The sequence below is a fragment of the Argentina anserina genome, chromosome 7 (assembly GCF_933775445.1).
Source record: "Argentina anserina chromosome 7, drPotAnse1.1, whole genome shotgun sequence".
NCBI classification, from domain to species: Eukaryota; Viridiplantae; Streptophyta; class Magnoliopsida; order Rosales; family Rosaceae; genus Argentina; species Argentina anserina.
The window spans coordinates 19475133-19501089 of NC_065878.1; the positions used below are offsets into that span (position 1 = coordinate 19475133).

The following is a 25957-nucleotide window of genomic DNA, read 5'->3' on the forward strand; positions in this document are numbered from 1 at the left end:
GTCTGGAGTTGCCGAAATATAAACTCTCGGTCCAATGCTTCCGACAATTGTTATTCAGATCTTATTCTCACATGCATTGGTTTGGCAAGGCTGGATGTAGTCTTTATCAATAAAACGGGGAGATGACAGAAATGATCGATTTCATTTCTATTTCTGAAAATTAATAAACGACACCATTGAAATAAGCTATCATTTGCTAACTAATGTGATTGGGATACTCGATTAATCATACATTGATGACATAAGAACAACAGACTAATAGCCTCCACACTACTTATTCTCTCTCTTCATCACTCCCGAAATGACCAGCTGGAAATAAGTTGCTGTTACATTCGGATCGTTTAGGGCTCAACTGGTAGGTCTTTGTGGGTGTAAATGATCCCCTTATCACCATTCACTACTTGCCCGCTTCCTCTTAGAATCCTGCACATTATTACCAGGTAAACTATTACCATAGGAATGTCTGATGGGAACTGAACCATACCCACAATATACTTGGACTACAGGAGTGTGTCATATTATTACAAGTCTTATTATCAGTTAAGAGCAGCAGTCTCACGCATTACTCACCATATTTGTTTTTCTCAAACCTTTCACTTTTCTTGAATATCTCAAAATAAAAAAAATTGTTATTTTTCAGTCAAGACATAGATTCAGGTTTCATACCATCTTGTCGTTAATAATCCTTCTACTCCTACAGGACCCCTAGCATGAATGCGACTTGTGCTTATCCCAACCTGATGAACAGTAGAAGAGAATTAAGTACGAATTATAGCACTACTATCATAATTGTTGCTGAATTGACATTATACCTCTGCACCAAGTCCAAATCGAGCACCATCACAAAACCTTGTGCTTGCATTGTGAAAAACAGCAGCACTGCAAATGTTTTTAACAATCATTATTAATATGATCAGCTATCACAATTTAACTTACTAATGTATATTGAATTACTAGAAGCTACATTCGACAGCAATGGGATTTACAGTCAAACTGCTTCTGAGCGCAACCCCTTCAGACATATGCTTAAAGTCCCCATTGAAGTTGAATAGTCATATCTAACTTATATAGTGCTATCGACAAGATTGCACAGATCCGTAAGTAGGACTAGCAGACAGGTGACGCATTCTTACCTGTCAACTTGACCTAAAAACACACCCACAACTTCTTGATCTTCTGCAATGATGCAATCAGTATGTGCACTGAAAATGAAAGGAATGGACTTTAGTTTCTGTGGATCATACAAGTGAGTTTTTGTGTATGCGCGCGTGTTGAAATGCATCCCACATAGAAGGAACTCCAACATACCTTCCATGTTCATGAATATGATCAATGGCTGCATGTACATCATCCACAAACTCAATCGTGCAAGCCAGTGAACTGTACTCTAGATGAAACGAATGTGCCTCTGGAATGTGGAGATACGCGCTTGCCCTTGGTCCACCATATAATGTAACCCCTGCATATGGTACAATATAAATTTTGAGATCCTTCTAGGATTTAGTCGCACATTAAAGACTGTTTCATATCTTCTGAAAGTCTCCCTAGATTTAAAAGATGAAAAGGGTGAAACAGAAAAGGAGGAACAAAAAGAACAAAAATTGCAGGATCTAAGGCTGAAATTTTAGTTATTCCCATTCTCAGACACCCCTCAAACAGTGTAGATATATAATGTCTCAAAGCGGAGAGGCCATAGAAAGACTGTTAGATTGGAAATAATATTGAAGGGGCATACCTTCAAAAACTCTACTTGGTCAAAAAAGAAGATGCAAAGAGGGCAAAAAAGAGAATGTTTTGTTGATGCAATCTCTTGAGCATCAAAAGAAATGTAAAAAGTTTCAACTGTCTGAAAAAACTATAATTGAAATAGCACACATGTATAGGGATGATGACACAACTCCACAACTTGGGACTTGGTAGATGGAGAGACATAGGTGAGAGCGGTAGCTGAAACATCTGATCTTTAATGGTTCATGTATTACAGTAATCATTTTTTTAATCAAAAGCTACAGTGATAAATTAATAGCATGGAAAGTGTACCTTCTGACTGGAGGTCAACAATAAGGTCATTGAAGGGAGTTGTATGCATCAAATCCTTATGTACAAGAAGTGTTTCCTGAGGATAGCAAAGAAAGCAAGAAAGAACTGATTTGCGTTATACACACAAAATCATACATGTAAGTTCAAAACTTGTACTGGAAGATCCTAAGATGCTGTTTGAAATTGTATTCCAGGAACGAAAAAGTAAGTATATACTACCATTGCATTACAGGCTGCTGGATAATCAATTTTTGCGTCCAAAACAATTTGCTTAGCCATATCCATATTTGCAGACTTGTCAACATAAAGATGGCATATCCCATCTGCATACCAAACAATACGGGTTGGTTCACTAAAATGACCACCTTCATCATCGTTTGAAAAATAAAGCGCTACAGGAATAGTGGAGCAAATAGTGCACATTATAGATAAGTTGAAGAACAAATTTAATTTTCTTACCAGCGTGCCCCAAAACTGGAATCTTTGTCGAATTCTTAATTTGAGAAACCAGTTTGTTGCTGCCTCTTGGGATCACAAGATCAATCACATCGTCAAGCTGGAAATAATCACTAAATTTAGTGTCAACTTTGATCTCAAAGTCAACCTAGGATTTGTCAATCTAACTTTTACTGACCTTAAGAAGATCTGGAATCTCCTCTCTTGAAGTAACAAGTCCTATCAGCTTCCCACCAACACTCTCTGGGATGGCCTCTGTAATAACCTATAATTTTTCATGAAGAACAGATTATATCACTGGTTATGCATAATACATTGTAAATTTAAACATCTCTGTCTATTAAAAGATTTAACTTAAAAAAAAAAAAAAGACTAAGGAAGACAGACCTTATGTAATATTGCGTTGGATCTCTTCGCTTCCTTTCCCCCCTTCAAAAGAAGCCCATTCCCACTTCGAATGGCTAATGAAGCTATCTATAAATCATGTCAACCAAAGAAAAACCAAAACTATTTTAAGAATGAGCAAAGGCAACTGTTTTGCAAAACAAACAACAAACCAGAAGCACTTGATATTAGCTTCCTAAAAATCATCTGTGTAAACAACAGCATAAATTATCTCTTACTGTCTGAATTAAATTTGAAAAAGATGTTACTTCCCAGTCCTTAGATTCTATGTACTGAGATGTATTTCACCAATTTTTTTTCATCTCATCCATCAATATTTAAACTCAGAGCATGCAGTTCGATATTCCAAAATTTTGAATATACCTGCACTAGTGCATCAGGACGGGATTCAAACACAATCAGGAGCACACCCAATGGACTTGATGTCTTCTCTAAGACAAGACCATCTGCAAGCTGGAAATAAGAGTAGTCAACAGAAGCATCAGTATTTCATTAGCAGCAGAACAACCAAATTGTGGTGCTCTACTTGGCAAAACATAATTGGTTACAAACTGATTGTAGAGTATTTAACCCAGATTCTTCATGTCAATAACTGTCATCAAGCTAACTGTTTAAAACTTTCAATATCTTATATATGTTTATCCACATTAAGCTCTGTTTTGTAAGAATATCATAAGTCGTACTAAATGTTTCTTATACACTTCCTTACCTCAGTCTTTTTCAAAACATGACCAATCGGATCTTCCATGTTTGCAAGGACGCGAACAGAATTTGCAAGGCTTGCAATCTGCCAAGTATAAAAGGCACAATCAGAAACATAATTGGAGAATGTCAAGCACGAACAATATAAACAAGTAATGAACAAGATAAACACAAACTAAAAGATTGTGCGAAGTAACATTTATAACATAGCTTGACTTGATTTTGTTACCTTGCCAGGCTTTAGAGCCAGCCGAGCTACCAAGGCTTTTTCATATCCTGCTAGTTGTGCAGCAGAAACATCAGCTTCATTTTCAACATTTATCTTTTCTGCATTTGCTTCGATGGCATCGGCTATATCCAAGAGAACTTTTTTCCTTTGCTCTGAGGTCAGGGCCTGTACAGAAAGCATTAACAAGCTACTCATGCCACTAAACTTAGGCCATAATATTTTCTATAAATGAATCAATAAATAGGATTAACTTCGCAGATGAAGCACACAAAGCTACCTGTAGACGTCTGGAACTTTCCCTTGCTGCAACTGCCATCCCTCTTGCATCAACCTCTTTAAAGGAACACCATAAATGTGCATCTTGATGGAAGAGAGTACCAATACGTTGCCCTTGAAGGACTTTACTGAGGTTTTCAGGAGCATATCCACTGTAAATTGGAAGAAATAAGACAAATCAGTTCACCTTTGGAGAAAGGATATTGGATTCTGATAGCAAGTGGCAGGAATTTACCAAGAAAATATAAGTACAATATGATTTACTTTATCGATTTCGAGCTAACTGGGACACTTTCTTACCCCTCAATCAATATATACAGACCAGAAAACCGATGTTGTTTGCTATACAATCTATGTTATTATATTTTGGATTCATTCTTCTTTCAAAACTACTTGAAAACTTCTGAACATCAGGTTATTCATCAAGTTTCATTTATGTAAATGACACAATCAGTATTAAACCACACCTGGTGATGACAACAGGGATGCCAGCATAGGCAGCATTAACAGCAGCTTTAACTTTAGCAGTCATACCCCCTCTTCCGACTCGAGATTTGTCCCCAAAAGTAATTTCAGTCTGATGCTTCTCCTTTATGTAGGTATGGATGAGCTTTGAACGTGGGTCACTTGGAGGTCCACTGTACAAACCCTCCACATCACTCAAAAGAACAAGAAGATCAGCCTTTAGCTCCAGAGCCAGTAGAGCTGCTAAACTATCATTATCCCAAAATATACCAGACGAATCCTGCAACAGTGGTCAACCCGTGGCATATTATTTGTACATATTGCATAATTTGGTGTTTAAAAATGTGTAAAGGTATGAGAAAGTGTGAGGAAGCATATTATTTCCTAAGTAGTCCCATAAATTGAACTATGAATGGCCAGAGGTACCAGAATGAGAATAGCTGTTCCCACTGTTAATAAACTAAACCAGGATCCATGCATAGAAGAGTATTACCTCATATGGAGCTCTCCTCGTACTGACTGCATCATTTTCATTAAATATGGGAATAACCTTCAAAGATAACAATGATTTCACTGTATCGCTAAGCTGCTTCCTAAAATCTCTATCCCTGAAATCACTATCTGTTACAAGAAGCTGTGCTGATGACATGTCCAACTGCAAGGAGGAACAAACAAGTTAGAGAAACAGATACGGCATTAAGGGGACAAGACGTGATGCCAATATCAATCCAGACAAGTTCTTAATCATAAGAACTTAAATTATCGAGCATCAAGTCCAACACAGAATCATAACAAATTAACAGAAGATCATGGCATTTACCTGACTAAATAACGTATCATAGAGAGCCATCAGACAGTTCTGTCCAACTGCCGCACATGCCTTCCCATCGAGTTCCATTTGTGGTTTTTGAAGATCAGCAAAACTACAACAATTCAACTACTATCAAAACATGCTAAAAAAATTTCGACTTAAAAAAAATCTTTTAAAAATATTTTCGAACTTTTTTCCTCAGAACCTTCAGCAATACATACCTGCTGTTAACCAATTTCCTGTATTTCAGCCTCTGGCGACCGAGGCCAACAGCTCCAGACGACACCAATATAACCTCATATCCTTGAGTGTTCAACTCCTTGAGCTGCATTCCAAACCAAAACCCAACACTTAGACACCCAACGTTCTCAATCACATCAATAATCAACAACAATCACTAAAACAAGGCTAAACCACATTAAACTCACATACCTGCTCACACAGCGCGCCTAATCTCCCAAGTGCAATCCTTCCATCGTTTCTAGTCACAACTGCAGTCCCAACCTTCAAAAACAAAGAACAGTGTCATCAAATCAACAACAAAAACACTCTCAATACATCAAATTCCTCATTTTACCAATCCACTAATAACAAATATTTAACCAAAAACCAAAGAGTTGCACCCAGAAAAAAAAGTAATTTTTTTTTAACTTTACAAGAATGTGAATCCATTATTGCAAAAAGATTGAAACTTTATGATGACAAAGTGAAGAAGAAAGTGAATGAATGCGAGCCACCTTGAGAACGATGCGCTTGACATCTCTGAGGAAAGCCCGAGAACTATCCACGTCACCCATTTTCCGGCGACGAGTCAAAACTCGGTTCGAACCCAGTAACGAGTCGGACTCGGGGGCTCCTTTCTATGTTTTTCGATAGGGTTTTTCGGGAAGGGAATGCGGCCGTGTTTATTGCTAAAACTGGGGAGGCGGGGGGGGAGGTTCATATAGTCAGCTCGGTGAGGCCACGAACCAATAGGACGGCCGGAGGCGAGGGCAGTATGGGAATATAGGAGAGGGAGAGGTGAGGTGGAAGGTGGTGATTGGGGAGGAGAGGTGAGGGATTAAACAAGTGGTGTGGGAGTGAGTGTATAATATAAGATAGTAGGCGGCGGGTGGCGGGTTCCTGGTTAAGTGGACAACATGACAAAAGAGTTGAAAGTGTTGAAAGTTCAAGTTTCAGCATCTTCTGAAATCCGTCATGTGGGTTTGGCTCAGAATGTCAGACACCTTAACCCCCTTCTCTGATTAGCTTAATGATGTAGAGATTTAACTAGGCAATTTGCTAATTTTAGTGATGAATAATGAGTATAAATGTATCATCTTTGAAGGAATATGCTTTTCGAATCTGAATGATCAGATTAAGCATGAGAAAAATAGGAGATAACAAATTTTCACTAACGAAAAATCATCTTTCAGTATCAACAACTTCATCAATTTTAATAAATATAACAAATAATTAAATAAATAATTATTATGTGTCATGCCGTCCAGATAAGTAAACAAAAACCATCATAGATGGTCGAGGTGGTACGCGTATTGGAGCCCTCACACCAACGCTGATCGGAGTTTATGGTTCTAGTAACTAGGGAGAAGATGTTGTGACATAGTGTATTATTTGGCGGATTAGTCTTTGATTTAGAAAACTTTTGAAAATACTGCGTTGAACCTATTAAAAGGTAAGTTATTTGAACGGTGCATAATGCTCCTACCAGAAAAAGAGAAGATTTTGTCGAGATAGAATCCTGAGTAATGTTTCTTGCTTTTGCAGGAGCCATCATTTCAATCTCATCAAAGTAGGCACTTTACTTGACACAATAATGCTCGACTCTATTATAACACCGGAATTGTAAATCTAAACGCCATATCGATCGGAAGTATCCCATGCTCAGCTCTACTGCTTTACATAATCACACGCACGCTTAAAATTTCAACCTATAATGATTCTCGCATTTCAGCAACCGGTAACCTCCACCAACAACAGACCAAAGTAGAAGACAAAAAAACTGAAAAGAATAGACACAATTTCCTCTACGTGTCGATGCAAATAGGCTTCTGTTCGAACTCGAACAATTGGTATTCAACCGTTCTTCATGAGATCATTGAAATGTCTATGTCACCTTTTGAAATAGGTGTCAAATTTGAAGCAAACCGGCGCTGCTGCATCAATTATTTGGCTAATGTCTGCTTTCATTTTCAGATCTCGTGTGATAAGCACGACTTGATTATTGTCGTTGAGTCTAGTGATAACACTACGTGTCATATAGCTCTTGTGGTCACTCGAACATTAGAACATGTTAACTTATTTATTGGCCTAAACAATCTCTCAACAAAGATTGGAGTTCGAGATCCCAACGTAACTCATCTGAACGAACCATGTGGAGGATTGGTCAATGGAGAGTTTCAAATGAGTTCAATGTCTTGTAGTTTGCCAAAACAAACTTATGTTTTGAATTGTGTGATGTTTTCTAGCGTAATTTTAATTTTTAAACGTCTAGAAGGATATTTAACATGTGTGATTCACATGAGTTTCGATGTATGTAGTTTTAAAATGTGAGGTGTTTTGAAAAAGGTTTAAAATCGGCAAGAAGATAAATATATAAATAAGATCGGCAAGAAGATAAATAAGATAAAGATGTGTGATTTACATGAGTTTCACTTATTTCTAAGTTTTTTTATAGATTTTCTCAACTATCAAATCATTTCAAAATATAACGTATTACGAACATAATTTGAAATTTGAACTTACTGCTAGCATGGCTTATTAATTTCTCACCAAATTGGTAATGTATGATAGGAATGAAACTGATTGCGTAAACGGGTGCAGATTTGGATGCTGAACAATTGTATACGTTTACTGAATGTTATGATTATCTGACAATGATATTAGGTGATTAATTAGTGATTACCTAAACACACTCAACACACTATAAAAATCAAATTGGTAATGTATGATAGGAATGAAACTGATTTCGTAAACGGGTGCATATTTGGATGCTGATCAATTGTATACATTTACTGAATGTTATGATTATCTGACAATGAGGTTAGGTGATTAATTAGTGATTACCTAAACACACTCAACACACTATAAAAATCAAACATGGAGTTCAAGATCTGAACGCAACTAATTCAAATTAAAAAATGTGGAATGCTATTGAGAAGGGTTCCTACGATTCATAGAACCAAAACCGTTTATTACGACCTTCTTCCTCGAATAAAGAAATCAGTACGTAGTTGAAAATGCCATGCTTATGAGAAAAGAAAGGTGGCTTTCAATAAAACAAAACAAACTTTAACCCATCAATGGCTCAATGTCATTCCATGGTTCTAAGCTCTCCGATATATGAATGGATATAACAAGAAGCCAGCGCTAAATATCAATGAATGGACTAAATATTTACTCATGGTTTCTCCCTTTCTCTTCTCTCGTGTCCCTACATCTGTCTCAGTTGGGAGGTTCTTGTGGGTGTAAGCAACCCCCTTATCACCATCGACGACTTGTCCTCTCCCTCTGATAATCCTGCATGGTTAAGAATATAGTACAAGACACGAAACCGATTCAGAACATTGGATCATGGATGATGCACTAATGGACAGGTTTCATTGCAATAGTGATGATCATTTCATTTCATACCATTTAATTGTTAACAGTCCTTCCACTCCTACAGGACCCCGAGCATGAATGCGACTTGTGCTTATCCCTACCTGTTGGTAAATTGAAGAGAAATGGACGATGAGCTAAAGCCTTGGTACATCAGTAAGTTAATCAATTACTGTTAAAATGAGGTTTTACATCTGCCCCAAGTCCAAATCGAGCACCATCACTAAATCGTGTGCTTGCATTGTGAGAAACAACAGCACTGCATGCCAATGTGTATAGAAAATCAACGGAAATTAGCACATCTTCATTGATAATGAGTGCAACATGCAGCGTAATCTTAATTAAGAGGAGAACATCCCACAAAATATTTAGTGTACGTGAACTAAGAAAGCATTATAACCTGTCAACTTGACCTAAGAAAGCTTCCACAACTTCTTCGTCTTCTGCAATGATACAATCAGTATGTGCACTGCCAAATAGAGAACACAACAAATGAATGTCATCTTAAAAGGGAATCTAGAACATAGCTTCTTGGCTTTGCTTATAAGTCGAAATCACAGAACTGCTTTGGCAGAAGTAGAGGGAGTCAAATGACAATGTATGTCATCTTCAAAAGGGAAACGTACTAGAACATTACCTTCCGTTTTTATTTATATGCTCAATGGCGCCATGCACATCATCCACAACTTCAACAGTGCAAGCCATGGAGCCATACTCCATATGTAACGAATCTGCCTGAGGAATATTTAGCAAGGAGCTTGCCCGTGGTCCACCATATAAAGTAACACCTGCAAATACCATAGATGAGTTCATTTCTTAGGATCTAATCCACAGTTCCTTGCTATGAAAGGTTGAAATTAATTTACCATTTTTGCTGAGCTCAAGGATAATATCTTTGAAATCAGCTGTGTGCACTAATTCCTTATGGATCAGAAGTGTTTCCTGAGAACAGAAGTAATAATTCTTATTAATGAAGCACACGCAACTGTGATATAAGTTCCAAGTCTTCAAGACATGCGATGGCAATGTGAGTATGTGATACGATGGCATTGTAGAGATTACCATTGCATTGCAGGCTGCTGGATAATTTACTTTTGCATCCAACACAATTTGCTTCGCCATATCCATTTTAGCAGACCTGTCGATATATACATGGCATAGTCCACCTGCATAGCAAACCAGCCTCTTTTTAGTTTTTACTAAACCAATTCTTATGAAAACAAATGAAGTACATAGTGCAGATTATATGTAAATTGAAGGTGAAAATGGGTTTGTATGTTACCAGCATGCCCCAGAACTGGAATCTTGGTCAAGTTTTTAATTTCAGAAACAAGCTTGTTACTGCCTCTTGGGATCACAAGATTGATCAGATTGTCGTCACGCTGCAACATCTCTTATACTTTAGTAACGATTATTAATACAAGATTAGTCATTCATATTATCATCTCTACTCACTTTAAGCAGATCCGGAATGTCATCTCTTGAAGTCACAAGTCCAATTAGCTTCCGACCAACTCTCTCCGGGATGACGTCTGTGATAATCTAAATTTTATCATGAAAATTCAAGCAATCAGTTCAATTCAGTTCTCGTTTAGAACATATATATCAAACTAAACAAAATATACCTTGTGCAAAATTGTATTTGATCTCTTAGCCTCCTTCCCACCCTTCAAGAGAAGGCCATTCCCACTACGGATTGCCAGTGAAGCCATCTGTCCATATCACACAAAAGCCAAAAACAACCTTTAGCATACTATGAACAAATGCAAGTATTTGGAAATCTCAGTATGTCGTTTTTTACCTGTACTAGCGCATCAGGACGAGACTCAAATATAACCAAGACAACACCAAGTGGACACGATATTTTCTCCAAGATGAGACCATCATCTGCAATCTGTCAACAGAATTCGCAATCTAAGAATTGCATAACAACAAGTTTTGGGAAATTTTTGGCTCTAATTTTTGCAATTTAATGAAAGTCACCATGGCACATTGGAAAAAGACAGTAAGAATCTATACTGTCAATCATGCATGTCATGGCAGGTTGCAACTATATCTCATCATATCCTCATGGAAAAACTACACTCTAGTCATAAACAGCTAAATGCTTGACTGCATAGCTTATTATCTAATAGTTTTCCATACTCTATGGTATTGTCGTCTCAGAATATCAAAACCAGAACCTGTGCCTCACCTGCGTTTTTCTTGAAAGGCGGCCTATTGGATCCTCCATGCTGGCAAGCACACGAATATTGTTTGCAAGACGTGAGATCTGCCAAGTATAACAAGCAAATACAAAACAAAATTTAGAGCAGACATCATTTAAAAAGACACGATCCAGCGAGGGCGTCATACACAATCAGTTCTAGCTAACAAGGCCAAACTTTTTTTCACTTGCCTTCCCAGGGTTTAGTGCTAGCCGAGATATCAAGGATTTTTCATATCCTGCTTGATCTGCTTCACACACATCAGCTTCATTTTCTACATGGATGATATGTGCATTCCCTTCAAGTGCATCAGCTATATCAAGTAGAATTCTTTTCCTTTCTTCTGAAGTCAGGGCCTGTAGGATGAAGTTAATTATCAAGTTACTATTTTCCCCGGAGAAAAATGATGCCTACAGCCAGAGATGACACTACTTAATTTATCACAGTCAACATTGTAGATGAACCAAACAAGCTACCTGAAGCCGTCTAGAACTGTCCTTGGCTGCAACAGCCATCTCTCTTGCATTGTCAACCAAAGACTCCCCTGTATTTTCACCTCGAGGGAATAGAGTCCCAACGCGTTCTCCTTGTAGGACTTTGGTAATGTTCTGGCCATCGAATCCACTTGAACATGCAACGGTGAAAAGAATTATTACACAATCAGGAGGAGCATATTGGTGAGATTTGGTGATTCAGATTGCAATCCACATGTTTCTTACCCCTCAATTAACTTCACCAACCAGAATATGAATGCTATTTTTTACTTTATTAATATCTTATTGCATTATGGCGTACTAATTTTCCATCAAAGTTTTTGTAAATTGTTTAAACCAAACAAGTCATGAAGAACACCTGGTGATGACGACAGGGATGCCAGCAGAAGCTGCATCAGTAGCGGCTTTTACTTTCGCTGCCATTCCCCCTCGTCCCACTCTTGATTTTTCTCCGAAAGTGATTTCACCTTGATGCCTATCTGTGTATGTATAAATAAGATGCGAGTTTATGTCACTTGGAGGCCCACTATAGACACCCTCCACATCACTCATAAGGATAAGAAGATCAGCCTTTAGCTCCTTCGCTAGCAGAGCTGCCAAACTATCATTGTCCCAAAATATACCAGATGAATCCTGCAAAGGTGGTCATGACTGTTAAATTAGTGCAGACTACTATTAGGTGGAGACACACATGCATGTATAAGTTTTGAGAATGCGATCAAGGTCTGGTGGAGCACAGATAACATAATCTGTTAACAGGCAGTTCCAATATTCTTTGTTATGATGAATTCACAAGGGTGGCATGAGCTTCATATATATAATCAGTTTCTGGTTCAAGTATATATTGAAGATTGGTATTTTTACCTCATATGGATCTGTTCTGGTACTAACTGCATCATTTTCATTGAATAAAGCTATAGTCTTCAAAGACAGCAAGTGCTCGACAGTCTCTTTCAGCTGCCTTAAAAAATCTTTACCCCTAAAGTCACTTTCCGTGACAAGACACTGAGCTTGTACCACATCCTGCAAGGAAAGATAATCAATTAACAAGCAGAAATCTGAGCTTCTGTGATTAGTTTTGTCCTAAGACTAAGAGCAACTTGAGTGAGCAGCCTTGCACGCACCTCACTAAACAGAGTCTTAAAGAGAGCCATCAGATCAGGCTGTCCAACAGCTGCACACGCCTTCCCGTTTAGTTCAACTGGCTTTTGGAGATCGGCAGAGCTGCAATGGTCCAGGAAACTGTGTATCAATTTATGAAGTAGAGAACATTTCAGAATGTCGTCTCCAAAACTCGAAACACGGAATAGCTGGATACCTGCTGTAGTGAACTGATTTCCTGTCTCTAAGTGCTTGACGACCAAGGGCCACAGCTCCTGATGTCACCAATATCACCTCATATTCTTGAGCTCTCAACTCTGTAATCTGCATTCAGTAAGTAAGATACTTGACTATTTCAGAATCAGTGTATTCTATACTAAAACAATTATAGGCTCCGTAGGCTCCTTAGTGGCCTCATACAAAAATGTGGAACGGAACAGAACTGTAATCTGTATACCTTATCACAAAGCACTTGTAATCTTTGACGCGCAATTCCTCCATCCTTTTCAGTCACAACCGCAGAACCTACCTACAACTCAATCACGCACAACACTAACATAAGTTTAACACTTCATGTGACAAGAACGAAAACCCCTTGAAGAAACATAGGGTTTTATGATCACTAATTCTCATTTCTCAGCAATGCACAGCATAAGAAAGAATCTTTCATAATTATGATGAACTTGGTCATTTATATGCCTCTAATGAGAATATAAATTGGAAAGGAAATCAGTAGAGATTAAATGAAGGTTGACCACCTTGATAACGAGGCGCTTTATTAAGTTTCTGTCTTTAAGGAAAGCTCGATCCATGTCAAGTTCCATGCCTGGTTGATACAAGGAGGCCGGTGGAGGGGACTGGGAGGAGATCCCGGTGGCTGTTGGTTGTGTAGCAAAGAGGGTTTTTGGCAAGTGCAAAGTTGGTTGTTGCTTGGAGGACAGTACTACTTGCTACGACTACTAAATACTTAAACCATCTGTTGTAACATACCCTCCGACTCTCCGAGAGTAGAATCAGGGCCAGGCTAGGTCAAACAACTTATAATCTGCTGGAGTTTAGCTGCCTGGCCTATTTTTCCGAAAAGATAAAGAGAATTACAACGGGAAACTTCTAGTCTTCTAAAAACTAAAATGGTCGAAATTTTAGGAAGTGATCGCAGGGAGAGGCAACTTCTTGATCTGCCTGGTGCCTGGTCTATGCATTTGTCAACATATACTAGTAAATCACCGTATTCTTTTCAAAGAATCTTTTAAGTCTTTAACATGGAAGGGATTCATTAGAGGGGGATTAGAGTCCTCTTAATGTTTAATAGTACCGTGCAATGATAAATCTGAAAGTACAAGAGGCACAAGGTATAAATTTTCTGAATTGAATATAATTGTAAAAGGAGGGAGTTGAAAGGAGAGAATTTCATTAGTATTCTGGCTACAAAATAAGAAATCGACTACTACATGTAACAAGTACTACAACAACATCTTTGAATATATTCTTTATTTACAGACATTTTAAGATTGGGAAAAGCATGAATTACAAAATGCCATGCCTTCTTTTCTTCACTGAAATCCAATCCAAACGAGTGTCATTCCAACACACTGCAAAACTGATGTCCTAAGTGCCACTCCAGTCGCTTCTAAATTAACATCCAGAAATCAGGGCTGCTTTGAATCCAGGAATTCAGAGACTGACTGTGCCTACTGTCCAGTAACGCTCATGGAAAGAAGTAAACCTTAAAGAAGACTGCCAGAGCCAATTGCAGGAGACATGCAGCAATGACCACTAATGTAAAATCACTCCCCTGCATATGAGACTTGAGATTCAAGCCAACGAAGGAAGCAGATGCAGCACCAACTAGAACTATAATGATCCATCGAAGAGCCTCAACCGGGATAAGTAACAAAAACTGAAATGATCCACAAAAATACATATCAAAAGATTATGAATAGAAGATTAACAGTTATTAATTACTAACTTTGGGACCTATTTCATTCTTTTGGGTAAGAACCAGAATGTCATAATTTTGAGCTTGGACTCATTCAATTTAGCATAAGAAAAGTTGAATATTCAAGTGGAAAGAAAAAGAAAAGGGAAACGAACAAACAACTGACAGCAGAGCAGGGACGCAGGTACTTACAGATGCTACAATAAAAATGAAGAGAGAGTATCCCCACATACACCAGAGTCGAATAAGGCTAGAATTTGCACCCAGATACTTAAGTGTAAAATAGAACGCCAAGGGGACTAAAATTGCATAACCATAGACTGAACAGGCTGCCAAACTCATATAACTGACATTAAAGCTCCAAGAAGTAGTGGTATCAGTGTGCCTGTTCATTAGGTAGGTGGCACAGTTTCCAACTGAAGCCAACACAAACACTAATGTAGTGGAGATCCATATTAGCCCGTATCTGATGCATTACAAGAACACCACCAAGAAAGCGAAATGTTAGAATGCTCATGTTCACTAATTGTTGTGCCAAAGAGAGCATACTGTCTCACTGAAATTAACATGACATTTGTGGTTGAGAATGGAAACTTAAAACTCAAGTTCAACCAACATTCCTGTATGAAATGAGAAACAAGCCATGGCGCTAAAGAAAGCCAGGTTATGTAGGTCAGGGTTTCTAAGGTTCAGATTGTTAACAGAACTTTCTCAGACAAACAAAAACATTTCGAAACAACCTTACTCGATTGTGAACACATATATCTTCTATTAATAAAGCAAGAAGGAGATTCTAACGGTTAAATTTTTGAACTACCAAAAAAGCCCAGAGTTTATTAACTTTCACAAAACTGAAAGCAAAACCACCCCAGAAAATTGTGTGGGAGAGTAGAGAAGAAATTGAGAGTTTTTGCACGCGCGGGTAGGAAGGCTAGTAAGCACAAAAATGATAGCAAACTCTATTGAAATCCATAAAATGAATGAGGCACACTTTTTTTAGCACAACCTCCATAAAGCTATTATCACTTTATCAAAGTAATCAAACAACATATAAACCTCAATGAGTTTAAATCCACTTATATTAGTTGAAAACTAAGTTTTCTTAGATTTGACTCCAACTTTTCATCCTGGTTATAATCCAGTTCTTTTCTATTTTTGATGGGACATGCATATCTAATTATTCATCCCTCCTAATAGTTTACAACTTTACACCAAAAGTAAATCATCTTTGACAGATCAATATAATTTCAGATCATATAAAGAAAAATAAACAAACATCAGAACTCACAGGTCAGGGTTGGCATCAATTTTGCTGAAAAAATCTCCATTGTGGGGAAACAAAGAACTTAGTAATCTGTTCAAGACAATGTCCGTATCCACATTGAAATATTGTACGTATGATGCGACATTAAAAACTCCCCTCCAGTTGTTTGCCGGTTGTTCTTCAAAGGTTTCTGCTGGATGAACAAAAAGAGAGATCATCAAATATGCAACTAAATAAAGTAGAGGGCAAAGCAATCAAATCAATAGGTTGGTTGATAAGCACAGTATGAAGAACAAAATCCACCAGAATTCATTTAAAATTTGATTTGATGGCCCCAGCAAACAGATAAGATCAAAACTGATTATTGATCCCTTAGTATATCAGTGTACCCCATTCGTATAGGCAACAGCCGCCAATCTGAATGAAAAGTGCAGCACATTCTCACGAAAGATCAAATACCCTTCAAACATATGCACCAACACCGTACAACTTGATCAGGCAAACTGCGCATTTGCATTGGAAATAGTTTCCTACCATCATACTGCTAGTATTTCTTTTATTAGCAAAGACCACATCAGTATAAACAAATATATCATTACTTCTTCCACCGACTAACCAGAATGTTTTAATCTTAAATGTGGAACTTAACCTTATGTACTATAGATATATCACCTAATTCAAGTAATAGACACACATATCAATCCTTTAAAAGTCGGGTCAACCAAAACGTGCTCCACCTAGTTCTGCAACTCGCATTACGCCTTACATGTGGAAACTAAAGTTTCAAATCCATATCCTGACATATCTGAAACCAAAGCATTCCTACAAATCATCCTCATACTGTACATAATAGTATAAAACATACCACTTGGACCTCCAACAGTTTGATAACCGGGCCCTTTGCCTCCTCCATTATTCTGGGGGAAGATTTGCATGTTCGCTTCAGGTGCTGCATAATTTCACACAAAAATCTTCAGACTAGGGAAACAATTACAAATTCAGCTCAACCTTAAACTGCAAAGAACATCATAGGAACACACTAAAATACAAAAAAGACAGGTAACAAAGGTTGGCGAAAGAGCCTCACACCTTCATAGCTTGCTGTACTCTTCTCTTTATCTTCACTCAAAACAGCCTGACCAAACATAACATAAAAGTTAAAAGCGAACCTACACAATTTGTCGGACAATCCAACGAGAATGCAATCTACAATTACAGACAGATAGTCATTACGAAAGTTCTCAACACGAGTGGTTATCTTTCACCAAAATTGCTCAAACCAAGAGGCTTATGGCGGTGCTGAACTTAGCCAGACCCAAGCCCAATGAAGTTTACCATCAGAATCAGGCGATTACTAAATTTCAGGGACCCTAAAAGTCCAAGCGGCTCCAAAAATGGGAGGAAATTTAAAGGAGAAAAGAAAATTGAACATTAAAGATGTTAATTTCGTAACACAATTTTCAAAATTTGTAGGATTACAGAGGATTTAACAGGACGAGTAGGATTAGAGCGATTTGACGATTGAGGAGAATGAATTTGTAAAAAAAAAAAAATAGAAGGAAGGGGGAGTAGTAAGGTACCGGAACAGAGCCGAGTAGATGGCTGGTGGGGAGGCCGGAGTAGGACTCGTCCATCGGAAAAGCGGAGTGGGATTGGAGCCTTGAGGCGTTTGCTTTTTCTTAGTTTGGAAGGAATACTGACTGGAATTAGGATCCGTCTCTTCCCTCCCTCCACGCGCCTCTTTGTGCGCGCGCGCGTTCGTGCAGCTTTCCACCTTTCGCACGTGAGATCCGTCACGTGACTGGACCCTATGTTGAGGGCACGATTTTGTGATGGACTGTTCAACACTGCAATGACTCCTTTTGATTTGTATTGTGAAGGCAACTTTTTCTCCGTTTTTGGGAGGTGAAATTTGAACTTGGGAGAGAAGGATCATTAGACAAACTAAAGAAAGTTTGAAGGTACAGTTTAGGAGCCTTTTAATGACTTAAGAAAAAAAAAAGGAATATAAATATTTTATGCCAACACAAATAAAAAGATTTTAGTCACTAACTTCACTCTTTACTATTCCAATCAAAAAAAAAAAACTTCACTCTTTACTAAAGATCTATATAATCACGCGGATCACATAAAAAAAAAGACAAATATACAAAACAATCTTAAAATTCAAAGTTTTCATAAGTACCTATTACAAATGAGGCTACCTTAAATATGCTTGAACTTTATGATGGAGAAAGAAGAGCAAGCTTCCATATTTTCTCTTCTTTCTTTCAAGTCATAAACTCATTATTAGAGGTGGCAAATTGGCCGAAAAGCTCGAGCCAAACAACCTGTTAAAAATCGGCCCGGCACAGTCCGAGCCCGTTAGAGGCCCGGCCGGCTGGAGTCTGTTTAGCCCATGGCGCGAGCCCCTTTTTGGCCTGGCACGGCTAGGGCACCAAAAATTCATATGCCGGTCCGTTAAACACATAATTTTATATAAATTTTAAGTAATTGTAATAATGAGAATTGAATATTAAACCTTATACGTATAAATCTCTTAATTATTTCATTATTTTAATTACATTATGTCACAAATATCATCAAAGTAGTGATAAAAAACCATAATTTTGACACATGTAGCGTTTTAGAAATAAAATTATCAATTGTGTTGTAGTATTTTATTTATTATACTATAAAAAATAATTATATAAAATAAATATTTAAATTACATAATTTTTTATGTTAATTGTATCTTATAACGCTAATGGACCGAGTCAGCCGTTTCTTAGGAGGTAGGTAGGCCCAACATAAATGAGCACCTCTACTCATGAGAGTCTTTAAGAGTACAAAAATATGACCAATGTCTGAGCCCAGGTTCGAACTGGGGACCTTTAGTGTGTGAGACTAACGTGATAACCAACTACACCACCCAGACTGTTGATTAACCAGCAACGAATTATTAATAATATTTTGAAAACATTATTAGTGACCAAAAAATGTTACATCGTAATGATCACATCGTCTTAATCATTACCTACACTCTTGAGGCACTTGAGCCTATTTCGTCGGACATTCTGGCAGTTGACTTTTCTGTTTTTATTATCTAGTGGAGGAGCAGAGCTCAACTGCTTAGCTCACTCCACTCCAGCCCAATATGTCCACCGCCACCGTCACCATTTTCCTCCTCCTCCTCCTCCTCCACACCGTCCTCTCCAAACCCATCATCCCCCACCTCACCTCCCCCTACCTCAACCCCTCCACCATCTCCGCCAACTACGACTCCATGGTCAAGAACTTCAAAATCTTCATCTACCAGCCCAAAACCCCTCTCACTTTCCCCAACCACGTCGAGTCTCTCTTCTACACCACCCTCCTCGACAGCGACCTCGCCACCAACGTCTCCGACCACGCCCACCTCTTCTTCCTCCCCTTCCCCCCAGATCTCCCCACGCGCTCCCTCGCGCGTCTCATCCGCACCATCCGCACCGACTTCCCCTACTGGAACAACACCCTCGGCGCCGACCATGTGTACCTCTCCTGCTCCGGCGTAGGTTACGAGTCCGACCGCAACCTTGTCGAGCTCAAGAAGAACTCGATCCAGATCTCCTGCTTCCCGACCAAACCGGGCCAGCTCATCCCCCACAAGGACATCACTCTCCCACCACTCGCATCCTCCCACGCGCCGACAACCAATACGACGACGTTTCTTGGCTACATAAGGTCGAATTGGGTGAATGAATCTTCCATAGTTGACGAGCTAAGGACCAGCCCGGAGTTCCTGATCGAAACTGAGCCGTCGAAGCCGCGGATCTATGCACAGAGGCTCGCCAGCAGCAAGTTCTGCATCTTCGAGTATGGCGCAGGCGATGTTTCCGGCATCGGAGAGGCTTTACGGTTCGGGTGTGTCCCCGTGGTGATTACGGACCGTCCAATCCAGGACTTGCCTTTTATGGACGTGCTGAGGTGGCAGGAGATGGCGCTGTTCTTGAGGAGGAGCGGTGGGGCCAAGGAGTTGAAGCGCGTGTTGGTGCGCGCGTGCTGGGAGAGGCATGATCAGATGAGGAGATTGGGTGTAAAGGCGGGAAAGCATTTGGCGTGGAACGCGCCGCCGCAGGCCATGGATGCGTTTCATACTTCGGTTTATCAGCTTTGGTTGCGACGCCACACGATTAGATACCCCCGGCGGGAGACGGCGTAGGCTTTTGTTTTTTTTACAAGTTACTATGTTATGTTGTTGGGGCTTATCCGATGGGATGGGCATATACCCCTTGGAAGGTAGGGATACTGATGTTTTTGTGTTTATATTTCTAATATTGGGATTTCAACAAATTTTGTTTTGTGGAAATTACTTATGGACTTAAGCAAGGCGCATACAATATATCATAATAATAAGAAATTATTGTATATACCGTTACATATCTCAAGTGGCGTATCATTTTAATGTTATTGGTTTATTTTTTACTGTGATTATTTCTGATTTGTTCTTATATGTACATAAAATTTTGTTATTTTCACCTGCATGTTAATTATACCATTGTGTAATATGATTGGCTGGGTACACCGTATTATAGTGTCACGTGATATGGCGGGTACACAGAATAATTACTCATAATAATTTGCCCAAAACTCAATTGCCTAGTAATGATAAGCATAGGTTCATCTGCTATACATATCTCGATGGCATACAACAAGTTTTACATGCATTAATTAGGGAGCACATGAGATGTATGATAGGGGTGTGTGTGTGTGAGATTCTGCTAATTTTCCAAGTTAATGCTTGCTTTTGGGGTATAGAAAACATTAACAATTAAGGATGCTCATATGACGAACACAATAAAAAGATTAGTGTTTTCGAGTCGGGACTTTCTTTTCGATTGTATGACAGTATGAAATGCTCGTCTTGGATGTGGAAAAGAAAATTGTAATGTTTACAATTGTCTTACACGAACACTTTTACATGATCTATAAAACTGTATAATGAATAAGTATGCTTCCAACCACGAGCCAAACCACCAAACTACACGGAAAGAAGTGAAACCCCAATGCAGACAATACGATGCTCTCAAATTCGAAATATTATTGGACACAAAAACTCGTAAACGAAATATGAGTAGTGTGCACTATTTATGAACGTAGCTCAAACAACGGTGGGACATGCCGACCTAACAAGTTGTAACAATATATGGTGCTACTCATGGCAATCGAGATGTAATGCGGTACCTTTTAAGGGTGAAGAATTCAAAGGGATGATCAAATCCTTATCTAGTTTTTGCTCCAAAACAGAAATGGAATATTGACGTAAGCAAGTGACGGTCAATAAGATATACTGTAGTCGAAACTCAAAAGAATCCAAAAGAACCGGAAGCTCATCGCCCTTTGTTTGCTTCTTAAGCTTTCAACCCTCCAAACCCAATCACCTAATCTCCTCTTCATTTTCAATCCACCATAAAACCCAAACCCCCCCATATCATCTCCTATTCGTATTCAGATCTCAGTCGCCATGGTTCAAGGTACGTCACTCGTCCTGCTTCTTCTCCTTTTTACTTACTCCGAGAGTAGTAGAGTGTGACACTTGCCATTTCTGTCTCAACTTTTCTTGAAGACGGCGATGCATCGCAGACTCCGTACGAGGCGGCATTGGAGGCGCTTTCGTCATTGATCACCAAACGCAGCCGCGCCGATAAGAGCAACAAAGGCGACGGCTTCGACGTCCTCTTTGACTATCTCAAGGTTAATCTCCTGATCGGATTCCGGTGTATTTGAACTTTTCTGTTGTGTGTAGATTAATGGAGTGTTGAATATACTTACTTGCAGATTCTGGAATTGGAGGAGCCGATTGCGCAGATGAAGATCATTCATGTGGCTGGTACTAAAGGAAAGGTACACTGTCTCTGTCTTCACTGTTTTATCTTAGTTGTGTTGAAATTGCTAATCTTTGTCGTCGTGATTTGGTAGTGTAGCTGCATTAGCTTGGTTTACTTGTTTTGAGCGTATGCTGTGAAGTGGGAACTGATGTTTCTGTTTGTGTTTGGTTTTCGGATTTGGGAAGGGATCCACCTGCACATTCTCTGAATCAATACTGCGGCATTGTGGCTTCCGCACCGGACTTTTCACTTCTCCTCATCTCATTGATGTTCGCGAAAGATTTCGCTTGGATGGGTGAGTTGGTTTTTCTTATCAAGTTTGTTACTTTGATGTTTGATTTATTGCATGTTTTCACAAGTTTATGGAAGCTATGTAGATGACAGCACTTTTTGTCTCTGAAGTACAAAGTATAGTGACTCTCATTTTCCCATCCTTCTATTGATTTTTGTTGGTGTGGTTGATTGCTACAGAGTGGACATAAGCGAAGAGAAATTCTTGGAGTATTTCTGGTGGTCTTTTAATAGACTAAAGGTAATCCAAGCTCTCTCTCTCTCTCTCTCTCTCTCTCTCTCTCTGCCTGTACTAATTTTTCAATCAATACTTTTTTTCTGCATTGATATATCTTTTATCCAATGATTTGGGCTATATGGATGATTTTTCTCATATGCTTGAGTGTATTTTTCAAATGTAGGAAAAAGCTAATGACGATCTACCAATGCCTACCTACTTTCGCTTCCTTGCGTTACTTGCCTTCAAGATTTTTGCAGGAGAGAAGGTCTGATTGTAATCTATTTATTTGCATCCATATAACATCCTTCGTTTCCAGAATTGGTATTAATATCAATAATGTGATACTACTTTTAATCTAATCTTCCATCCAGGTAGATGTTGCTATTTTAGAGGTTGGGTTAGGCGGAAAGTTTGACGCAACAAATGTGGTATGTGAAATTGTTTTTGAGTGCTAATTCATAAATCATATGCTTTTAGAATAACTAAGAATAGATGTCATAAATATTTCAGGTTCAGGCACCAGTCGTTTGTGGTATATCATCCCTCGGATATGATCATATGGAGATTCTTGGTTAGTTGCTGGTTTTTTCTCTTTTTCAGACCCACTTAATCAGTTGTGATAATTTGATTTGTTAAATTAAAAGTTCAAATGTATAACTTTATCTCATAATCTCATCCAGAATTGTAATTTCTTTCTGGATTCTAAACATAGGATATACACTGGGAGCAATTGCTGGGGAGAAGGCTGGAATCTTCAAGGTTTGGAATAAAACTACATTTCCTTGAAGCATATGATGGTTGTCAGTATGTCTAACAGAACTGACTGACATTTTTTTATTAATGTGTTCATCTCTCTTTCTCTTCTAATCCAGCATGAGGTTCCTGCCTTCACTGTGCCTCAACCTGATGAAGCAATGCGTGTACTTGAAGAGAAAGCTTCACTGTTGGATGTAAGTTGCAAGTACTTCCCGTTATACTTTCTTTTGTCCTATCGATAAGTGAACTGATAGAACAATGATGTGATCTTCATTTTCATAAGATGGGTTAAAATTAGCCGTTCTATTAAATGTAGGAGCTGTTACTTTATTTCTGGCAGGAGACGACATTATTTTCTTTAATGGTTCAATGAGCTGAGAAAGACTTGTCTTGCTTGTTCCAGGTACCTCTTCGGACAGTACAACCACTGGATGCTAATATGCTGAATGGCTTAAAACTTGGGCTTGAAGGTGAGCACCAATTTGTTAATGCTGGCCTTGCTGTTGCACTATGCTCTGCATGGCTTCAAAGGACTGGTCATCATGATATCACAAACCTGGGAAATACTGTAAGTTCTAAATATCTTATTTAAAAAAAAACTTCATTATAGTTTTTATGTGATTGATATATACACACATATTTGTATGGACTAGACCGCTCTGCCGGAGCAGTTTATAAAAGGACTTACAGCTACTGTCAACTTACAAGGCCGAGCTCAAATCGTTCCTGATCACTATATTAGCAATCAAAGCCCAGGAGATCTGATATTTTATTTAGATGGTGCCCATAGCCCCGAAAGCATGGAAATATGTGCGAGATGGTTTTCTCTTTGCACTAAAGAGAACTCTCAGGAAAAGGCTTCGGATTTCTCTAGATCACATGCCAAGAACTCACAGGTCAGTACACTCCTAATCTGCGCCAAGTATTTTCCTGGGTGCATGGTTATTCTATGATTGGCTAAAAACATTTTGGGCTGGATAGTGGATACTCTTACTCGAACAGGAGCCTTTGTTGTGTACTCATATATACAATTTAATAACAAGCATTTCTATGGCAGATCAAGTTAATGCTTGTTTGATATCAAAATCTTTAGTATAGTCAATTGTGTCAGTATTAAATAATGCTCCAAGCCTCTTCTGAGATGCTTTGTTCTCTGGCTGGCGCCGAACAAACCTCATTGAGTTACTTGCAGATTCTGCTGTTTAATTGTATGTCAGTGAGGGATCCTCAATTGCTTCTTCCAAACCTGATGAAAACATGTGCTAGTCATGGTGAGTACCATTATATGATTCAGTGTCTTAAAATTTTCTGATCAATATAACCTTGTACTTAATTCATTTTGAATATATAAATTAGGAAGCAGTAGTGTTATTACAAAACGGGAGTTTCTCTTAACACAAAATCAGTTTTGATTTTTTAAGGAACTGATGACAAATTGTAACTATATGTAGGTGTCTACTTTAAGAAGGCGCTATTTGTACCAAACACATCAGTGTATCACAAGGTTGGTTCGCATTCCTTACCTCCCACTGATCCTCAAGTTGATTTGTCATGGCAATTCTCTCTTCAGAGGGTATGGGAAAATCTAATGGGAAATAGAGGTATGTGACATTTCAATTCATATAAAACTATTCAGTTCTGACAAACTTATCTATAATAACTGAACTTCATTAGTCGGGAGTTCATGAATGTCCAGATTCGTTTGAGGCAATCACCCTTTATATAATGTTCGTCAAACAACTCATTATTTCTAATTGGGATTCTTTTACTTTTGACTTTCAGTAGGGGCTGATGACAAGATCCCAGATACTCTTTCTGAAGAATCAAGAGATGATATGGAAAAGCCTGTTAAACATTGTGAACATAGTGCTGTTTTTTCCTCACTCCCATCAGCTTTAAAGTGGCTCAGGGACAGTGTCAGGCATAATCCATCAACTCGTTTTCAGGTAACTGGCACTTATTTTATCACTTACATTTCCAACTCAGACGAAGTTGCAGGACATGCCTTGAGGGATTACCTTTAAGAAACTGTTCTAATAAAGTGAACTAGAAAACTGTAGGCTACTAGCATCTTTAACCTTTTGACCGTGGTAGGAAAACATGTATTATTATGTTTGGATAAGAATCTTGGGGATGTTAAAATACGTATATATATAATTATATATTGTGTATATAAATATATACATCCACTCCTAATTTCTCGGTTTCAAATCTCTGGTTTATTCATCAGGTCCTCGTGACTGGTTCGCTACATCTTGTTGGCGATGTATTGAGACTAGTCAAGAAGTGAAGCATAGTAGGAAGTAGAAGTGAATTCTCTTTTCTGCATCTCCATCCCGTTGCGACATGTTCTGGCATTGACGAGGCATGGCAAAGGCGTTGAACTATTTGAACTTCAGGGCTACTATGGCATGGTCAATGTTCTGAAACTGCTGCAGATATGGGGTTAGAGTTTCCAAGCACTTGCACTTTGATCTTAACAGTGGCTTACAATGGGGCATTTTGTTCAGAGTATGTTCTATTTAATATTTATACACCTATACATCCCTGTATTGCTACAACCACATGTCCTCAATCAGGCTATTGATTTTCTGATCCGTTGTGAAATTAAATAAAACAGACAGATTGCTGTTGCAGTTTTATTGTTGAGAATAAATGATGTTAGCCATGCATACACATCTCTCCTAAGTCATGTTCCTACAAGAAATTCAACAATGACAATGGTGAAATCAAGTTGATCAAGTCGCTTATATGTTCAGAACAGCCAACCTGGAAAGCGATAGAATGCAAGCTGTGACACAAAGGCTGGTTTTCATTTTCAATCAAAATGGATTTCATTAAGATTATGAAGGATC

General features: G+C 38.6%; 5 protein-coding genes and 1 non-coding gene across 8 annotated transcripts; 2 read left to right on the forward strand and 4 right to left on the reverse strand.

The window, feature by feature from the left end:
- Positions 1-123: 123 nt before the first annotated feature.
- LOC126804098 (delta-1-pyrroline-5-carboxylate synthase) lies at positions 124-6302 on the reverse strand. The gene is made up of 20 exons (XM_050531871.1): positions 6122-6302; positions 5817-5888; positions 5606-5709; positions 5394-5496; positions 5067-5228; positions 4576-4853; positions 4110-4260; positions 3833-3997; positions 3611-3688; positions 3265-3354; positions 2884-2970; positions 2675-2761; positions 2500-2596; positions 2260-2363; positions 2041-2116; positions 1309-1459; positions 1134-1202; positions 813-879; positions 667-737; positions 124-423 (listed from the first exon to the last, which is right to left on the reverse strand). Exons 1-20 carry the CDS (start codon positions 6179-6181, stop codon positions 342-344), a joined length of 2154 nt encoding a protein of 717 aa, XP_050387828.1. The 5' UTR covers positions 6182-6302; the 3' UTR covers positions 124-341.
- A 3315-nt stretch (positions 6303-9617) lies between these two features.
- LOC126803743 (delta-1-pyrroline-5-carboxylate synthase-like) lies at positions 9618-13601 on the reverse strand. Its single transcript, XM_050531488.1, has 16 exons — positions 13545-13601; positions 13244-13315; positions 13004-13110; positions 12810-12909; positions 12550-12708; positions 12044-12318; positions 11668-11815; positions 11383-11547; positions 11179-11256; positions 10786-10878; positions 10610-10696; positions 10440-10526; positions 10267-10366; positions 10047-10150; positions 9851-9926; positions 9618-9772 (listed from the first exon to the last, which is right to left on the reverse strand). Exons 1-16 carry the CDS (start codon positions 13596-13598, stop codon positions 9618-9620), a joined length of 1860 nt encoding a protein of 619 aa, XP_050387445.1. The 5' UTR covers positions 13599-13601.
- Positions 13602-14141: 540 nt separating this feature from the next.
- Positions 14142-17689, reverse strand: LOC126803322 (uncharacterized). Of its 2 annotated transcripts, none has more exons than XM_050531108.1 (6): positions 17570-17689; positions 17079-17124; positions 16855-16938; positions 16014-16182; positions 14918-15191; positions 14142-14686 (listed from the first exon to the last, which is right to left on the reverse strand). In XM_050531108.1, the coding sequence occupies exons 1-6, from the start codon at positions 17621-17623 to the stop codon at positions 14495-14497; spliced, it is 819 nt and encodes a 272-aa protein (XP_050387065.1). In that variant the 5' UTR covers positions 17624-17689; the 3' UTR covers positions 14142-14494. The 2 variants fall into 2 exon arrangements, with proteins under 2 accessions (XP_050387065.1, XP_050387066.1); XM_050531109.1 differs by having other exon boundaries at positions 16014-16179; positions 17570-17683.
- A 1143-nt stretch (positions 17690-18832) lies between these two features.
- TRNAV-CAC (transfer RNA valine (anticodon CAC)) lies at positions 18833-18906 on the reverse strand. Its single transcript has one exon. It is a non-coding gene; the product is annotated as a tRNA-Val (tRNA).
- A 184-nt stretch (positions 18907-19090) lies between these two features.
- Positions 19091-20332, forward strand: LOC126802830 (probable glycosyltransferase At3g07620). Its single transcript, XM_050530540.1, has one exon. It carries the CDS (start codon positions 19126-19128, stop codon positions 20167-20169), a length of 1044 nt encoding a protein of 347 aa, XP_050386497.1. The 5' UTR covers positions 19091-19125; the 3' UTR covers positions 20170-20332.
- A 1004-nt stretch (positions 20333-21336) lies between these two features.
- On the forward strand, positions 21337-25583 carry LOC126801588 (folylpolyglutamate synthase). Of its 2 annotated transcripts, none has more exons than XM_050528983.1 (16): positions 21337-21481; positions 21574-21701; positions 21786-21851; positions 22021-22130; positions 22307-22367; positions 22528-22611; positions 22718-22774; positions 22857-22917; positions 23059-23105; positions 23219-23296; positions 23506-23670; positions 23756-23998; positions 24295-24373; positions 24554-24703; positions 24885-25048; positions 25333-25583. In XM_050528983.1, the coding sequence occupies exons 1-16, from the start codon at positions 21472-21474 to the stop codon at positions 25390-25392; spliced, it is 1563 nt and encodes a 520-aa protein (XP_050384940.1). In that variant the 5' UTR covers positions 21337-21471; the 3' UTR covers positions 25393-25583. The 2 variants fall into 2 exon arrangements, with proteins under 2 accessions (XP_050384940.1, XP_050384941.1); XM_050528984.1 differs by having other exon boundaries at positions 24888-25048.
- The last annotated feature ends 374 nt before the right edge of the window (positions 25584-25957 follow it).

What these genes read in the sequence shown, in the direction of transcription:
- LOC126804098 (XM_050531871.1), bottom strand. Translation starts at nt 6,181, where the DNA reads ATGGGTGACGTGGATAGTTCTCGGGCTTTCCTCAGAGATGTCAAGCGC. An exon ending in TGGCTCTAAAGCCTGGCAAG is followed by an intron (nt 3,689 to 3,832) that starts GTAACAAAATCA and finishes TATACTTGGCAG; the next exon opens with ATTGCAAGCCTTGCAAATTC. An exon ending in GGATTATTAACGACAAGATG is followed by an intron (nt 424 to 666) that starts GTATGAAACCTG and finishes AATAATGTGCAG; the next exon opens with GATTCTAAGAGGAAGCGGGC.
- LOC126803743 (XM_050531488.1), bottom strand. Translation starts at nt 13,598, where the DNA reads ATGGATCGAGCTTTCCTTAAAGACAGAAACTTAATAAAGCGCCTCGTT. An exon ending in GTCCTGATGCGCTAGTACAG is followed by an intron (nt 10,697 to 10,785) that starts GTAAAAAACGAC and finishes TGATATGGACAG; the next exon opens with ATGGCTTCACTGGCAATCCG. An exon ending in TCCAGTTCTGGGGCATGCTG is followed by an intron (nt 10,151 to 10,266) that starts GTAACATACAAA and finishes TTTGCTATGCAG; the next exon opens with GTGGACTATGCCATGTATAT.
- LOC126803322 (XM_050531108.1), bottom strand. Translation starts at nt 17,623, where the DNA reads ATGGACGAGTCCTACTCCGGCCTCCCCACCAGCCATCTACTCGGCTCT. An exon ending in AACTGTTGGAGGTCCAAGTG is followed by an intron (nt 16,183 to 16,854) that starts GTATGTTTTATA and finishes TTGTTCATCCAG; the next exon opens with CAGAAACCTTTGAAGAACAA. An exon ending in ATTGATGCCAACCCTGACCT is followed by an intron (nt 15,192 to 16,013) that starts GTGAGTTCTGAT and finishes GTAATGCATCAG; the next exon opens with ATACGGGCTAATATGGATCT.
- LOC126802830 (XM_050530540.1), top strand. Translation starts at nt 19,126, where the DNA reads ATGTCCACCGCCACCGTCACCATTTTCCTCCTCCTCCTCCTCCTCCAC.
- LOC126801588 (XM_050528983.1), top strand. An exon ending in AGATTTTTGCAGGAGAGAAG is followed by an intron (nt 22,612 to 22,717) that starts GTCTGATTGTAA and finishes TCTTCCATCCAG; the next exon opens with GTAGATGTTGCTATTTTAGA. An exon ending in CACATGCCAAGAACTCACAG is followed by an intron (nt 23,999 to 24,294) that starts GTCAGTACACTC and finishes AGTTACTTGCAG; the next exon opens with ATTCTGCTGTTTAATTGTAT.